The sequence below is a fragment of the Podarcis cretensis genome, assembly GCF_951804945.1.
Source record: "Podarcis cretensis genome assembly, chromosome: 9".
In the NCBI taxonomy this organism is placed as follows: domain Eukaryota; kingdom Metazoa; phylum Chordata; class Lepidosauria; order Squamata; family Lacertidae; genus Podarcis; species Podarcis cretensis.
The window spans coordinates 27,627,567-27,645,591 of NC_137178.1; the positions used below are offsets into that span (position 1 = coordinate 27,627,567).

The 18,025-nt window shown below is 41.0% G+C and overlaps 1 protein-coding gene across 2 annotated transcripts in view; it reads right to left on the reverse strand.

The window, feature by feature from the left end:
• Positions 1-1,727: 1,727 nt before the first annotated feature.
• LOC307223872 (bifunctional heparan sulfate N-deacetylase/N-sulfotransferase 4) overlaps positions 1,728-18,025 on the reverse strand; it is a 128,672-nt gene continuing 112,374 nt past the window's right edge. For both annotated transcript variants that reach the window (XM_079990210.1, XM_079990211.1), the window contains 8 exons: positions 15,167-15,263; positions 11,371-11,494; positions 10,602-10,776; positions 9,489-9,659; positions 6,597-6,706; positions 4,481-4,583; positions 2,271-3,022; positions 1,728-2,178 (listed from right to left, as the gene is read on the reverse strand). In XM_079990210.1, the coding sequence (XP_079846336.1) occupies positions 2,903-3,022; positions 4,481-4,583; positions 6,597-6,706; positions 9,489-9,659; positions 10,602-10,776; positions 11,371-11,494; positions 15,167-15,263 (900 nt within the window). In that variant the 3' untranslated portion in view covers positions 1,728-2,178; positions 2,271-2,902. The remainder of the gene's footprint in view (positions 2,179-2,270; positions 3,023-4,480; positions 4,584-6,596; positions 6,707-9,488; positions 9,660-10,601; positions 10,777-11,370; positions 11,495-15,166; positions 15,264-18,025) is intronic.

Sequence of the window (18,025 nt, forward strand, 5' to 3'; positions counted from 1 at the left end):
CCTGCACCAAGTTGTATATATAGAGTGAGAAATGTTAGTTTGGTTGCTGGTGTTTGGGTTGGTTGGTTGGTTAGTGTTGGTGTGTATAGTTGTTCAGTCACTTTTGCACAAAGACTTTTAAGAATAAAACTCTGCAAGGATATTCTCGTGGACTCTTTTTGTGCCGACAAGGGTCCAAGGACCAGGCTGAGGAGACAAAGGGAGGTCAGAACCTTTTCCTCCTTCTTTTTGCTTTTTACAAACACTGACAAAGATCAGTTGTTTATCCAGCACAAATGTGCTCCTTAGCAAACCTGTTTCAGAGAACAAGTGTACGGCTTAGATCCAACCTATTGTGGAAATTGCTCTTAAGCTCTCACACAACAGCCCACACAAGCCTGGAAGGCATGCCTGAGACTGGTGTTCCCAGCACAGAAAGAGCTTTCAAATCTCTCCGCCTTGCAGTGCCTTTAATCTGTGTGATGTCAGCTGGCCGACGACCAACCACAGAAAGCTGCAATTGCGTAAGTTAAATGCATGCAACTTATGAGTCAACTTTATGTCTAAATTGTCAGGAGATGTGTCTTGTAGAGTTAATTAGTTCCTTCCCCCAAGATACATATTTTATTTCATTTCATAATTCAAGCATTGTGAGAATTGGATCAACAATTATGCTTGTATATTTCACCTCTTCAAAGCACACCATATCCTCTATACTAAATAAATCCCTGCACATGGAAACCTAGATGCCAAGAAGGGTTGTTCTAGCCTAGTCTCCCCTGACACACTAGTTTTCTGTGTGGGTGCTCTTTGTTTTTGTGTTTGGTTTGTTTTGAAATGTGAAGCAGTACACTCCATGAGACTAGGCCTATGATACCAGGAAGTGGTTTCATGTCTAATCAAAACAGGACAACAGAAATGGTGTGGGTCACACAAGCAATTTGTGGTATGCTTTGTTAAAAATCACACAGCACCTTCCTATACACATCTATTTAGAAATTTCACTGAGTTCAATGGGTCTTGCTCCTAGGAAAGAGAGTACAGGCTTTCAGCCTTAAGGCACCATTAAAAAGTCACTGTTGCAAATCATTTTTAATACTCCATGATCCACTTTGTCCTGTTAATCAACACAGTTCTTTCTTTAACACAACTTTGTGATACTATCCCTTACCTGATGTGTGACATACTTTATGTAAAGTCCTCAGCGATACACTTAAAACTTATTTCGAAGCATGGTTGCTACTCAGCACGAAAGCTCCCATTGAAGTTTTAACTGGGTACTTGCTGAAAAATTCTTGTGACAGTCACAGAAAATCAGCATTTTGTTTGGTAATGTAGGAGGCAGTGGCGGCGCTTCATGCTCCGGCACTGGAGGGCGGAGAGCAGGTGGGGAGCTGGAGCGTTTCCTAGGGGCACGATGTGCCACCCGCAGGGGCGTGGTGTGCATCCTGGGGGCGTGGCACCCAGTGTGGGTGGGAGGGCAGCCGTGATGGCACCCCACCAGGATTACACTTCCAGAGGCACTGCGCTCCCCCCGCACCCCTCTTCCTCCACCAGTGGTAGGAGGTGATTCATGGGGAAGAAGAAGAAGAAGAGTTTGGATTTGATATCCCGCCTTTCACTCCCCTTCAGGAGTCTCAAAGCGGCTAACATTCTCCTTTCCCTTCCTCCCCCACAACAAACACTCTGTGAGGTGAGTGAGGCTGAGAGACTTCAAAGAAGTGTGACTAGCCCAAGGTCAAGAAAGTCACCATATGGAGGTTGCTTGAAGTCACTCCACATACTGGTACTAGGAAGATAGGGCTTTAGGGAAAAAGCCCAGAATGTGCAGGAGGCCCCCAAACACAGCAGTGCCGTTGTCTTACCATATTTGAAAATTAAGAAAGACACAGCGCCATCTAAAGAGGGGAGGCCTTGTAAGACTGTTATGTCTTGAGTCTAAAATCACCTAACGGCACCATTGACTCAATGAGGCAGTCATTGCCACATGACCAGTTTCTTGTGTGAAGTCTCACAGCACATAGGTGAGACAGTTATTATTGCTACAACCACTCAAAAGTCAACCTGAGGCCGAGATGCTATACACAAGCTGGTGGCCACCATGTGGAATAATGGACACTGCATAGTAGCTGTAACTTTGTAAGCAGCAACGTCTCCTTAAGAAACATGCTACAACAACAGACTTGAGCTTCTGCTGGCCTATATACATATACATATACATATACATATACATATACATATACATATACATATACATATACATATACATATACATATGTATATATATATACACACACACACACCCCGACTGAAGTGTTCTATATTATTAAGAAGAAGGAATAAAACAAGCAGCACAGAACAAGCAAGCATACCTACAGGAATGCAGACCCCTGGAGAATGTAACTGCCTTCATTTTACTGGGGGGAGGAGGGGCTAGCTGCAAGATGAGCCCCAAAATAACAAAGCAGGGAGGGATATAGAAGCTGACTAAAATTGCAGTTGTCAAGGAAATTACAAACCTCGCAATCCACCGAGAGATGTTTCCATCCTTTGCTTGTGTCTTGACAGACTGTAATTTGTCATATAGGATGAAGACTATCGATCATACATACAGTTTCTTGTGACTGTCTGGTAAACAGAATAAGTCTGAGCCCCAGACTGGATAAAGAACAATGCCTCATAGCTCAGAATCTTTCCCCAGAAGCTGACTAAAAACGGCTACTAATAACTGTCAGCCTGTGCATATTTAACAATTTTGCTCTTTTCTGGTTGTGTGTGTGTGTGTGTGTGTGTGGCCTTTTAAAAATTTGCTCTTGAGAAAGAATTATTCATGAGATCCTTCACTAATAATCGGACGTGAACCGGGAACTTGAAGAGTGGGAGAGTGAAAAAAGCAGGGCATCGGCGCTTTGGTGTCTCTTTGCTATCTCACTTTCTGAAGTTCTTGTCTTAGCCACGATGGCAAAGGTTGTCCCAGTCTGTGCAGCAGTTTGGATAGTTCCACATTGTGATCTCTGTAGTAGTTTGAAAGGAATGCCCTAGACTGTCAATAAGAAAACAAAGCAACTGTCAGACTGAGTCCTCTGCATAGGATTTACCTAAAACAATAATTCTTATAAATACCTTTTCTCAGGCCACTTGAAAGCTATAGGGGGATCTCAGCCAACCCCTTAATAAGCTTGTTTCTTTGTTCTACAAATCAAAACACATGCGTAGCTCATATATTTTATTCACGGCAGTCTTGCTTTTCTCTTGTGATGGATGTGCCTGCTGGGCTATATAGATTCATCTTAAAATCTTGGCTATATGTAACTCCATCTTGTAATTTATTTTTTATACTGAATATGCTCTGTGTATGTTTCTGCTATTTTATGTAGGGCTGTTTGTACATAAGACTATGATAAATCAATAACAATTAAACAAAAAATGGATGTGCCTGCTTTTGTGAGCAAAGTCACATGAAGTCAGGTGTAATGTTTGATCACTGAACTTGGCTAGAGGGTTCCTGAGGTGGAGTGGCAGACTTCATTACTGCTTGGACACTGGGTGACATTTTGAATCAAAACATTACTTTGGCATGACTTCATCCCGGTTTGGCATCGGTTTGGATGCCTCTTGATATAGCGTCCACAAACTTGGCATGAGGGTTCCTGAAGAGGGGATGGCAGACATCAATGCTTGGATGTTGGGCACCATTTTGATTCAATATGGCAGACTGAAATGTGACTGTGATATGAATTTGCCCCACCCAAAAAACTTGGCACAAGGGTTCCTAATTTGGGGGTGAGAGTCTTTGAATGCCAAGCACCATTTTGAATCAAGATGGCAGATGAAAATGAGACTTTGTTGTGTCTTCACAATTTTTTTAGCGTGATGGGTTCAAACTCATAAATTACACTATCCGTTTTAAAACCACAATATGTTTTTTTATATATATATATAAAATCCAGGGCAGCACTAGGCACACCCCACTAGTATATTATATTTCTGATAATAAGCTTTCAACATAAATCACTGCTATTAGCCCTGCACAATAAAGGCACAATTCAGTTTCCAATCAGGACCAGCAACGAGGGTTAGCAGTGTCAAGCCTCTGCTGAGATTCCTGCCTCTACAAGTTGCCCATCGTCATCCCTCAGATCTTCTGGTCTTACTGCTTCTCACTGCTTCTGCTAAATGTTTGGCTTCCCTCTCTGAGCACATGAGCAATGACAGGAGCAAGGAGAAGGAGCAGCAACCTCTGCTTGCTTCCCCCCTCCCTCTAGTGGGCTATGTGGATTGGTCCTGGACCAAAAGGGCAAGCCAATGGGCAGCAGCAACAGAAGGCAGACCCACTCAGAGACGGGAAACTCCTTGGTGGCATCTTGCAAAAGACCTCCAATTGAACCTGGAGCTGGTACTGCTCCTAGTAGTGAACCCCCCTTTTTTCTTCACTGAGACATTAAAATGGTACCTAATGTTAGTACAGCTGTAAAGTTTAGATATATGAAGAAAATTGTACCTCTTGATCCATTGGTGGGTATTTTCGGCCTTTACTTTTCCCCAGGCATTTTGTCTTTCCTCCTTCCAGTAGTTGACACCAAAACCCTTTCTGAGGGTCAAACCTACAAAAGTTTGCCTAAATTAGTGGAAGATATACATGGGGGAAAGCCAAAGCTTCACAACACTCAATGGCAGTTATCTCTGGCAGTCATTTTCACCTTTCCAATGCAAAAGAAATCTGGGCAAGAATTTGAAATGTCAAATCAAAGATGGAGGAACTGTATTTTTTTTTTTTAAAAAAATATCATACTAATGAAGGAACCAAATATATTAGTTTTGAATATACTGTCACAGCATATGTAAAATGCTGGAAAAGTTTGCAATGTTTTCACTATTTAGCAGATGTTTTGGAAGGCCGCAGAATAATTGGTTGGAATATAACAGTAATTAGCTGCCAAAAGTATTTTTTTTTCTTTGCCTTGGGCTTGTTCCGATAATAGCAATGAACCTGAATATACCCACATATAAAAACACATTTCAGATATAGAGAAGTATTTTCCCTCCCAGCTCGGTCTGTTACTTCTATTCCTCAGCCTCTAAATTGTATTTTAGTTGTGGTATCAATTAAAATTAAATAAATCATTGATTTAAAAAGGATATATTGAGAGGAGATTCATTTCTATCTACAATTTCCCAATCTCCTTTTTGCATAGCAAAGTACTTTTGCTAGCTTCCAGTAATTTCCCAAGAGGAGAAGCAATGTCACTGCCTATGCACAAGGAAAGAAATAAAGCTGTAGAACTTATGCTCCAAACAATATATATGCTTTCCAGGAAATGTATATAACTTTACCAAGAAACAGTGCTAATTTGACAAGCTTTTAAAAAGTTTCTCCTTTTAAAATCTAACCCCAAATTACTTTCCTCTTCCTCATTCTCTATAACTACTCTCTTTTTCCTTTTTACTCTTTCTCTTTCTTTAATCAAGTAAAACAAAGGCAGGCGGATGATTTGGTGCAATGGTGCCCTTTTAAAAAAGGGGTGGTGGTAGCAAGGCACCTCAACTGACCATAAAGAGGAGTGGGGAAGTGGGCAGGTTGGAGGAGTGGTACCCAACAAATTATACACCTACTCATGTTAGGACACCAAAAATAACTGATTACAGGAGAAATAATAAGGTGGAGCTGAGGAAAATCAGGACAGGCATCTGTCAAAAAAGACCAGAACAAATGTGTGCTTTGCTGCCAACTCTGGATGAGCCCTAAGCAATGAAACTGCAGAAGCTTGCATTGATTTTATAACCACTGGTATTGTGGAGAGTGGGCACAATCCACTGTTGTAATATAGTTACTGATTCACACTTGTGTGCATGAAAGGGTTAACCAGAGCTCAGGCTGCCAATGAGGTGGAGCTTAGCAGGCTCCCTACAGCCTTTTGTTTTCTCCCTCCCAGTCTTTCTCTTTCTGTTTTGTGGAACAAGCAAATAGCCATGTGGCAATGGCTCACTACAAGTGGGCTGAATCTCTCTAAAATGATATTTTATAGTCTGCATCTTTGCTCACCCAAAGATAGCATGATCCTTTTTGTAAGGAAACCAAGCACACTGAAACGTGCTTAGATTTACATCTGGATTCAACCATCTTTTAAACAAACCTTTAAAATACTTAGGCAAGAATAAATCACAGACAGTTAGCTTTGCAAATGTGGGAATATTTTATTCACAGAGTTTCCAGAAGTTACAGCAAAGAAGTCGCCATCCATGGGCAGTACATCGAAGATGAAAAAAGGTTTCAAATGACTTAAAAGGGAAAAGAACTTGGTTTCCTTACAAAAAGAATCATGCAATCTTTGGGTTAGCAAAGATGCAGACTATAAAACCCAGGTTGGGCTTTATTTTTATGTACATCTGTATGCATCCTGAGCCCACTGAACATGAAAACATGAGAACCCCCCGAGACGATAATGTGACTTCAGAATGCTGAGCGTTTCCAGTCTGTTACCCAATAGTGCAATGGGTGAAGATCTTTATTCTTGTGTAAACATTCGCCTAATAACCATATAATAATTACCTGTGCAAAATTCAGATGCAGAGGATGACAACCAAAGGGTTTAAAAAAGGAAGTAAAGGGGACTTACGTTAGGGCTTCTGAATAATTATAATGAGGAGAAACTCCCAAAAACTTTTGAACTTCATCCATTACGGTTGCTGGGTCACTTCTTAGCTGCTGTCCATCAATTATTAGTAACTGTATGGATAGATAAATTGTTTGTTTAAATAAAAATCTCAGATGAAGTGTGCGGTAGTGTTGCATGAATTACAAGATACCTAGACAAAAGCTGAGTATGTGATTGGATCTTGTTTTCTATGATACGACACTACAAATGCATTTACAAACTGTAAAGGTAACATATTTGCAAAATAAATTTGCCAAATGACCACAGAACTGTGTGAATGCTTCCCCCAGCACCCCAAAGGTATATACTGAAAAGTGAACACGCAAAGAAATGATGTCAGTACACCCACTGGTCCTATCTCCACCTCTGCACATTCACATTCAGTTTGGTGCCTACATGCATGAAGCTGTAGACCTCAATGGATCTATAGGAGTAACATTCAAGGCATGGGGCAGGCTCCTCCAAATTTTTCAACCTGGTACTGGACAGATTTGGAAAAGCTGGTACTGTGGGTTAAACCACAGAGCCTAGGACTTGCCGATCAGAAAGTCAGAGGTTCGAATCCCCGCCACAGGGTGAGCTCCCGTTGCTTGGTCCCTGCTCCTGCCAACCTAGCAGTTTGAAAGCACATCAAAGTGTAAGTAGATAAATAGGTACTGCTCCGGTGGGAACGTCAACGGCATTTCCGTGCGCTGCTCTGGTTCGCCAGAAGCGGCTTAGTCATGCTGGCCACATGACCCAGAAGCTGTACGCCGGCTCCCTCAGCCAATAAAGCGAGATGAGCGTTGCAACCCCAGAGTCGGTCATGACTGGATCTAATGGTCAGGGGTCCCTTTATCCTTTACCTTTACCTATAAGCTCTCCAACATTTAAACTGTTTTTAATTCTGAATTTTAAGTTCTTCTAACCAGCCCTTGGAACTGCTGGTGATGATGATGATGATGATGATAATAATAATAATAATAATAATAATAATAATAATAATAATAATAATAATAATAGACTGCTATGAATATAGATGAGAAATATAACATGCTGCTATGGTTGCAAGAAGCTGCACACAGCTTTTAAAGTTTCCTTGCTGGATATCATTTTTGACTGAGCTTATTTTAAATTATTGAAATTCTGAGTGCACATTATTAATTATGAGTGTCCCACAACTGCACTTTAGCACAGTTGCTAAGTGCTTACAGTTACTAGCCTTTGTAACACCAACCGGGCAAGCTGCGAAAGAGGCTCATTTTAGAAGAAAGGAAGCAGACTGAAGGATCTGCAGTCACTCTGATAAAATCAGAGCTGGCATATGTGTTACATTTCTGGCAATGGTTGGCAAGGCTGCAATCTTACTACAACAAGAGGAGGTTGATCAAACTCCTAGTGGGCCACTGGTAACAGTGTGTGGGCTGTGTTTGGCTTGAGTTGCAAATTGTGTTCTCATGCCTCATCATGGGCTCAGAGAGGTAGGCACCTCTGGCCCTTTCAAGCCTACTGCTGCTCTGCATGCACACAAACCTCACAGACCTCTCTCTTTCGATTTCCCAGTGTTCTTTGGCACAGATAAAAGCCACGTTCAGGCATTTGCCTGAACATATGAACACAAGCATGCAATCCCGCCAGCCCCAGTGTTCCTGGGCAAGCCAGGTGCTCTTTAGATCTTTGCACGACTAGCATGAAGGCCTGGTGAGTTTTTAAAAACTGTTTGATTGAACTCCTCGTGAGCGGGAGAGCTGGCTTTTTTCTGGGACGTTTTCTAAGTGCTTTTACCCAGACATGCTTTATAAAACCCATTAGAGTTTGCACTAAGAGTGTGAAGATTCTAGAGCAGCTGGCATGCCTGGAGAGAATGGAGGATTCTGCGTGAATGCATATCCTTGCCCACATCCCTGGTACATTCTCAGGCTAAAGCAGTAAAGCAAAGTGTCATGGCAGGAGGGAAAGAGGAGCCCTGAAATTCTATCAGTCCTGGGATGCAGAGCAAAAGTGATGTCTTCTCAGCATTGGATTTAATGGAATTCCATGCTGTGGCTGAATTTAGGGGGTTCTTGCCCTTCCATGGCACATTTGTAACACCCTCAAGGCAGAGAAGGAGAATGTGTGGTCTTCTAGATGTTACTGAATAGCAGCACACATAATTCCCCAACCATAGGCTATGCAGGCTGGGGCTGAGGGGAGCTGGGGTTCAAGAAAACCTGTAGGCTCTCTCCTGCTTCTCCTAAGGTCAAGTTCACACACAAATAATTATAATTAAAAAGCAGGGCTAGAGGAATTTATTTATTTTTAATAAACTTTAGGCAGCAGCAACATATTTACAGTGGTACCTCGGGTTACATACACTTCAGGTTACATACCCTTCAGGTTACACACTCCACTAACCCAGAAATATTGCTTCAGGTTAAGAACTTTGCTTCAGGATAAGAACAGAAATCGGGCTCCGGCGGCGCGGCGGCAGTGGGAGGCCCCATTAGCTAAAGTGGTGCTTCAGGTTAAGAACAGTTTCAGGTTAAGAACAGACCTCTGGAACAAATTAAGTACTTAACCCGAGGTACCACTGTACTTCATTTTTAGCAACCTTCTAGGGAAAATATTTCAAAATTCCTCAGCAGAACCCCCATTTTTTTAGATACCAATGGGTTTTTCAGCTCTTTAAAAACTGAACTTGTGTATGAATGTGTATGCTGAAGTGCTTTGTCTTTTAAGATGAGCCACAAGATGAATGCTTGAGGTTTATCAATCCATTATTAAACAAGCTACAATATTGCAATTCATTATTAAGCATGCGACAATATTAAACATGTTACCAAGTTATGATTATCATTTATCACAGGGAAATTATTGGCAGAGAGGGAAAGTTACCTGTGAAGTGGGGAAGTGTGTTAGCCACCTTTCTATGTGGATAGCATACCAGCCAGGGGTCAAACATCTTTTCTGTAGAGCCTTCAGGTCACTGGGTGCCCAGTCATCAGAAGTAATCACTTCATAGAAATTGAATTTTAGGGCAGCTGAGTCCTCATGAGAACGCTGGTGCTAGTTGAAGAAAACTGAATGTTAATTAACCACAAGTCAGGTGGAATGCCTGATATTTCCCAATCTTTTCTCCCCAATCTAGCCACTGTCATTCACTGTAGTGAGTTCTACATCGGAATGCCCCTGAAGACAGTTTGGAAACTACAGTGGATACAAAACGCCACTGCTCTCCTTTTGACTGGTGTCGGCTGGTGAGAACCTTTTATTTATATTATTATTAATATTAACTAAATTTATATTCTGCCCTTAATCCAAATATCACAGGGAGGTTTACAACATAAAAACACAAAATAAAAATGCATAACATAATAGCAACTCCTCCCCCCCCCCAAAAAAAATAAAAACCTCCCCACCAACCATTCTGAAATACCTGGCTCACTGGAACCAACAGTCACTGATGCGGTGGAACATAGGTGAAAAAGATTCACTTGCCAGTGTGGGTATCTAACACTGTGTCTAGGTATTTGACATCTGATTTGTACTTGACTGCAGTACAGTCGTACCTTGTTTTTTGAACAGCTTAGTTCACAAACAACTTGGAACTTGAACATCACATACCCGGAAGTAGGTGTTCTGGTTTGTGAACTTTGCCTCGGAAGCTGAACGTCTGGTGCGGCTTCTGTGGCTTCCAGTTGGCTGCAGGATGCTCCTGCAGCCAATCAGAAGCTGTGCCTTGGTTTCCAAACGTTTCAGAAGTCAAATGGACTTCCAGAACGCATTCTGTTTGAAAACCAAGTTACGACTGTAGTGCTAGAACTATTTGCTCATGGCTTCTTCTGCCCACCCATCTCTGATAAGGTGAAATGGGGGCAGTGCTAACAGAGAAGGAACCAGGTCCTTTGGTAAGGCATAAGGATATGACTCCTATGATGCCACAAGTAGTGTATATGAACTAGACTTATCACTACTGTTAGATCACTTCTTCAAGTACAAGCTCCATACCTGATACCAGGAATATGCCCGGTCTGATGGATCGATGAGAATGGTGATGATTTTTGCCTTGGGGATCAAGGAGAATGCACGCCTGGGAGCGTCTTCTGAATGGAAGTAGTTGGCACTTTTCTCAAACACAATATCAGTGGTGAGGTTAGAAGGAGTAGGAAAAAAATTCATGTACCTGCAAGCAAGTAAAAAACCAATGTCAGCAATGCTGATGGGGATGGGAAAATACATTAAACCAGTTATTTCCTCTCACTCCAAAGTAAACATTACAACACTTGGAAGCCTAAGCAGCACGGTCAAAGATATACATTGGGGTAACTAATGAACAAATAGATGCCCCATCAGTTAAAATAATAGCAAAATGATACTTCTACTTTTCCTTTCCTTTCCACATTATTCCCCACACTGAACTTGAATTTTTCATTGCTGCTGATAATAATTTATACAACATCAAGAACAGGCAATTAAAAACAAATTAAAAGGGACATAAACAGAATAAAAATGAAAATCTAACTCTTTCCTCAACTGTGTTTGTTTATGAGGAATGTAAATATTGATACTGTAAAGTCAGACGAGATGAAAAAAGTGCAACATTTTGGCAAGCATCACATCAGTACAAACTAATTTCTTATTCATTCTCAAAGCACTATGCACCAAAAACTTATCTGGAAATTATGTAGATGTCACAGATACTTCTATAATTGCTCCTTTGTGGTTTGGCATATGCTAACAATGGACATTTGCTTTGTTTTGTTTTTCTTCCACTTACCAGTCAATTCCCTTGTGATAGTTGTTGCCATTAAAGAACTGAACCTCTTCAAAGGTTTTTGGACTAGGGAGATTACTAATGATGGAAGGATGCATAAGGAGAAATAAATAAAGCGCTGTTGTTCCTACAGGGGAAAAAACACAGAAGGAAGGATTAATATGATAGTGTAGGGAAGTGTAAAAGATGTAAAGCATCTCAGTAATGGAAAGGTATGTTAAAAATATGTATTTTATATATCAACCCTGGCAAAGGTTTATTTTAATTGCTTTTTACTTAAATCCTTCTCTCTGGTGAGTTAATGAGGCCCCTACTGACTACAGTGGGAAGTATGCATATATGTTTAAAAGTAAAATTTATCCCGGATCTGAGAAATCTTTTCAATATGATAATGATCTACTTTATGTTCATTTCATTTTTAGATATCTTTCTGGTTTGACATGTTCCTGTCCATCTGAAATATTAGGTGGCTCAACCCTTTGTCTAAAATAGGTAAAGGTAAAGGTACCCTTGCCCGTACGGGCCAGTCATGTACGACTCTAGGGTTGTGCGCTCATCTCACTTAAGAGGCCGGGAGCCAGCGCTGTCCGGAGACACTTCCGGGTGGGTCACGTGGCCAGCATGATGAAGCTGCTCTGGCGAGCCAGCACCAGCGCAGCACACGGAAACGCCGTTTACCTTCCCGCTATAAAGCGGTACCTATTTATCTACTTGCACTTAGGGGTGCTTTCAAACTGCTAGGTGGGCAGGAGCTGGGACCGGAAGACGGGAGCTCACCCTGCCGCAGGGATTCGAACTGCCGACCATATGATCGGCAAGTCCTAGACACTGAGGTTTTACCCACAGCGCCACCCGCGTCCCTTTGTCTAAAATAACAGCTATCAAAGCAAACTCACTTTTAAAAGTTCACTTTCTCTGCCACTTTTCTCTCAAGAGCACATGGTAGGTATTCACAAATCCATTTTTCTTTTCATTTGCACTGTCCTGTGAGGCAGGCTAGGCTGAAAGTACTATCCAGGTACATTGGGGTTGGAGATGGATCTGAACCTTAGAGGTCCAGCCATATTATGTTGTAATTATGTTGTGGCATCTAAAGTATAAAAAATGAAATGAAATATTGGGTTAAAATAATAAAAACTGGTTTAACCTACTCCCAATAAATGCAGTTAGAATTGAAGTATAAGTCTGTAATCCTAAACACTCATTGAATACCACTGAAGCCCATTGAATACAGTTGGACTTACTTCTGAGTAAACATGTGTAGGATTGTGCTGTTAAGTCTCCTATGCCCAAATTCAACCAAGCAAAACTGGACTTCTAGAAGTGAAACCAATTAAGAGAATTCATGGCTTGGTCACAGAAGATGAAATAATTTCTGATTTCAAACTTTCCTACAGTAGCAGATTCCCCTCATCACCAAAGATACAAAAACAAAACTGTTTTATGTAATTAGTTTTAGATTATTTTAAAAGCTGTCTTTTAGCTGCCAAACTAGGTTATGTGATAGGAACTCCTGGGGTTTCTTTAAGAATGTAATACGAAGTTCTGTGGGAGGAAAGCTGCAGTGGCTCAGAGCTGATGATGGTTTTTTATGAAGAGTGATAATCCATCAATTGCTCATCACCAGCTAACTTTGCACTGTTGGTGAAACATTAACTTCTAAGTTTTCAATTTGTGGAATGCTCTCCCGAGGGAGGTCCATCTGGCACCTTCATTATACACCTTTAGGCGCCAGGCAAAAATGTTCCTCTTTAACCAGACCTTTGGTTGATTTGATTGACATCTTATGCCCTTTTAAAATATGGGTGTTTTTTTTTGGGGGGGTGTTATTGGTTTGTTGTTGTTTTTATTTTGATTATGTACTTTATGGTTTTTGTTCTGATTTTATCCTGTGAACCTCCCTGAGACCTGCGGATATAGGGCGTTATATAAATTCAATAAATAATAATAAAAATAATAATCCTGAAATCTATAGATGCAGATCCATAGCACTGCATGGATATTTAAAACATGGTAGGGACTTTCTATACAATAAGTTGCAACAAACCTGAGTTTGCAACCAAGTCAACCAGGCAGATGGCTTTCTTGGTAGTGGCGCCTGCCCTGTGGAATGCCCTCCCATCAGATGTCAAGAAAATAAACAACTATCTGACTTCTAGAAGACATCTGAAGGCAGCCCTGTTTAGGGAAGTTTTTAAAGTTGGATGTTCTATTGTGCTTCAAATTCTGTTGGAAGCCATCCAGAGTGGCTGGGGAAACCCAGCCAGATGGGCAGGGTATAAATAAACAAATTTATTATTATTATTATTATTATTATTATTATTATTATTATTTGAAAGGAACCTGTAGCCAGTCCAGGTTCTCTGATTGCTATACCTCTGTGCTATATGGGTATACAGTACTTGCTTTCAAATACATGTCTCTCTTATTCACTTATCACACTTTCAAGTTTGCTTATGCAACCCTGAGGTGGATAAGTAAAAAATACTATTTGTCACTGGGTTCTTTTGTTAAGGCATGCTGGACTATGGGATTGGCTAAACAATGAATCTTTGGTGTAGTATCTCCTCCTTCGCTTCTCTGTCACTGAAATAGAAGCAGCTCAGCAATTGTGTTTCTGCCTTTAGACCACAATAGATTTACTCAGGAGATTGCTAAAAAAAATTGGAGTTTCTCTCTTTTCTGACCTAGTTTGTATCTCATTTCCCAATTTATCAGTTTTGTCTCTTTAAATCAAGAGACATCAGACAATTGCACAGAGCTGAGACAAGAAGTGGTTATAAAGGGAACAGCAGGAATGACTTTTATGGTGGAGATTATTCCTTCTCCTTTGAGGGACGCGGGTGGCGCTGTGGGTAAAAAGCCTCAGCACCTAGGGCTTGCCGATCGAAAGGTCGGCGGTTCGAATCCCCGCGGCGGGGTGCGCTCCCGCTGCTCGGTCCCAGCGCCTGCCAACCTAGCAGTTCGAAAGCACCCCCGGGTGCAAGTAGATAAATAGGGACCACTTACTGGTGGGAAGGTAAACGGCGTTTCCGTGTGCTGCGCTGGCTCGCCAGATGCAGCTTTGTCACGCTGGCCACGTGACCCGGAAGTGTCTCCGGACAGCGCTGGCCCCCGGCCTCTTGAGTGAGATGGGCGCACAACCCCAGAGTCTGTCAAGACTGGCCCGTACGGGCAGGGGTACCTTTACCTTTACCTTTATTCCTTCTCCTTATCTCCATGGATATTGCATTGTCACAAAAACGGAGAAGGCTGTAAGTTCTTAAACTAAAAATGTCTGGAAGAGAAAGAACAACCCAGGAAGTCTGCTGAGCTTGAATAGTGGTTTCTAAATTTATGAATGAAAAATGACTACCAGAGAAAAGTGGAAGACCAAATAATGTCACTATTTTAGGATGACATTGTGTGGGTTACTAACTATATGGTCAATAGTGTGTCTGGGGCCACATGATTACCTGGTATTGGACTACTTGACTGCAAAACAGCACCAGTGGTCAGGTAGAAGGACTGTGAGACCAAGTCCGGCATACAGTACAGTAATGCAGTTTAATGTCCATCCCTACTTTGATAAAGATTCAGTGTTGAGCAGGAGAATTCTACTCCAGCAATCAATATCTTTCCATGCTCAACACTTGGTCAAGCACTGAAAATGTTAGGGTCCACAGGAAAGCTCTCTGAGTGCGGTTCATGGCTTTTATCAAGGTCAGCAGCTCTCCAAATAACCACATCCTGGACAAAAGGTCGGATCCTGCCTTACTTTTGAATCTTGTTTAATGATACCACTGCAGCATTCAATTACCTGTTTTCTGAGGTCCAATCACAAGAAATTTTGGTAGATGGTCACACGTTTTATCCCTAGACCAGATATCCCGATGTCGTCTGTCATCACATGGATTCTGATTGAAAGAAAGGAGTGGGTTAATTCCTGGAAGAAATTCAAGTATTCTGACATTCTGTCCGACTGAAATGTCCTGTGTAGTGAATGCTCCTCACTTCCTGCGATGGAATGCAAGAAGAATCCTGCCACTCCCTGGTTGACCACAGATCTGATCTTGAAGCCCAGGTGCAAGAGAATGTATCCAAATTACTGTTAATGAGAAGGCTGAAATTAATTTTATATGCTGTAACAAAACTGTCACTTGAATATCATGCCCAAAGCTAGCCTATATTTTAAATTATTTATTCTGACAAATTATTTGGTAGTTTTTTTCTCTTTGTGATTGTTTTTCTTTTTAACAACAAAATGCTATTTCTCCCCACTGTTTGTAGGTGTGTATATTCTTCTCATTAATAAGCTTTCCAAAATAAGATTCAGAATAAAACTTCACACATGAAGAAAAACCTACACTTAAAATACGTGGTTTGATGTGTGCAATTATAGTGTGAAAACACCACCCTGTAGTTTGCCTGACAAACCACAGTTGAACAACTCAGTTTAAATAGGAGCACTCGGCATTAATTTCTGGTCTGTAAGTTCAAATCCCAATTTGTATTGCATTTGTTTAGCTCCAGTGAATTTGCTGACCTTCTCAGAACAATGCAGCATAAAAGAACTGCCTTGTGGCAACAGACTATCTAGCACAATGCCTTCACACCAATGTACTGATGAGACCTTTCTGTGATTTCTTTTCTGTACATATACATATACACCAGCAGTAGTTGCTGCTGTGCATAGTCAGCCTGCATAGGCTGGGGAACATAACCATTGCATATCACCCTACTAAACAGTCAACTGGAGTTCCCCAGATGTAAAATAGGGCTATTTGCATCTTACCTCACAAGGCTCTTAGGAATATGTGCATCGCAAGGTAATGTTTGCACTTTATGTGCTACATCAATGTTTAATAATGGATGTTGCCAGTTCTGATATTTGATTATCCAAAATTTACAGTTTGGTTGGTTTTATTTCTTCTTTTAAAAGAAGCAAATCAATGGAATTGTTACTTAAAGTTAAATTTATCCACTTCAAACTCAGGTGGCAATTATGTTTCCAAGATAAAGTGTTTTGGCAACATTGAACATTCTCAGGGCGACACAAAAAAAGCGAAAGATCGCAGATCGAGGTTATTTAGCCATTTATCCTTCTGCCATGCGTTAATGAGAAATAAAATGTGAGAAGAAAGTGAAAGGAGGCTCTTCAAAAGAATTATCATGCTGGAATTGCCTTTGTAGGGGATCCTGGTGTGTTAAATACAGTGGGCTAGATATTCAGATGGTATTGATCATACAGCTTTATTGCAGTTCACAGGCATCATGGCTTAAAGCAAATGGGTAATCCTTTCTTTCAGCAATGAAAATTGTAGTGAAATTTGTCTTTCAAGGTTATAAAGAGCTGTTTCTCAGCCCGGCCCCACTAAGATACTTTTATTAAAGTTCCCAGGAACAAAAGTTAGGATGGTACACATGAAACACCCTTTTACTGGGACTGTCATTTGCTGTAATTGTTTTTAGGACTGAATATTAAATTGTTGTAACCTATCCTGGGACTTGCTAATGAAGGGCAGGTATCAAATGTATAAAAATTACTATAATAATATACACGCATGTGGTCAAGTGTATGGCAGTTACCAACTTGCTGACTTCAGTTCTTGATGTACATCTGCTACAGTTGACCGAATGATATGGCAGACACAAATTTTGCTTTCACATTTTTTTGAAGCCACCCGATGTAGATGACAATATATTAAAATAGGTGAATCTGCAACCCTGGAAGGTCACCTAGTCCGTCACTGTTTCAAAGTGTTGCATCACACAATTTACATGTTTTTAATTAAATTGTAGTCACCCTGAGCTTGGGAAGAGTGATTTGGAATATATGAGGCAAATAAGTGATTAAAAAGTCAGAGTATGGCATCTTTCAGAAAAGTCCAGAGGACATTAGTGTATTTGAAAATGCACAATGAAGAGTCATGAGGTGGATCTAAAAAACCATGAAAAAGAGACCAAATTATAAGTTACTTATACTGTAAAAATATGTAATATCCATTGCACGAAGAAGCAAGAGACATTTGATAGTATAATTAGTAGGCCTGAGACAAAAATATTTATTGTATTCATTTTCAGCAGTTTTGAAAGACAGCCCCTCTTACAATGAAGTTGAAAGGTACTCCCTGTTTTTAAAGAAATGCTTCTGAAATTGTTCTCCTGATCATTTAGATTTCCTTTCTTGCTGTCTTAATTTGCCTTCAGTAGCCAAATTGATTGGCTGTGTCAACCCAACCAGCTACATGATCCCCCAATTGCTAGGATCACCCATATCTAATAATCTAACAAACCTAGCCCTTACTCTCAATGTACTTTGCCTTCACTGACATCATCAAGTATTGGCTATATAGAACTGTGATGTCATGTTGTTCACTATGTGATATTGGCTGGGATAGCTCATGTGACTAATCCAGGAAGAAGAAGAAGAGGAAGGGGGAGGGATGATGAAGAAGAAGAGTTTGGATTTGATATCCCGCCTTTCACTCCCCTTCAAGAGTCTCAAAGCGGCTAACATTCTCCTTTCCCTTCCTCCCCCACAACAAACACTCTGTGAGGTGAGTGGGGCTGAGAGACTTCAAAGAAGTGTTACTGGCCCAAGGTCACCCAGAAGCTGCATGTGGAGGAGCGGGGAAGCGAACCCAGTTCCCCAGATTACGAGACTACCGCTCTTAAC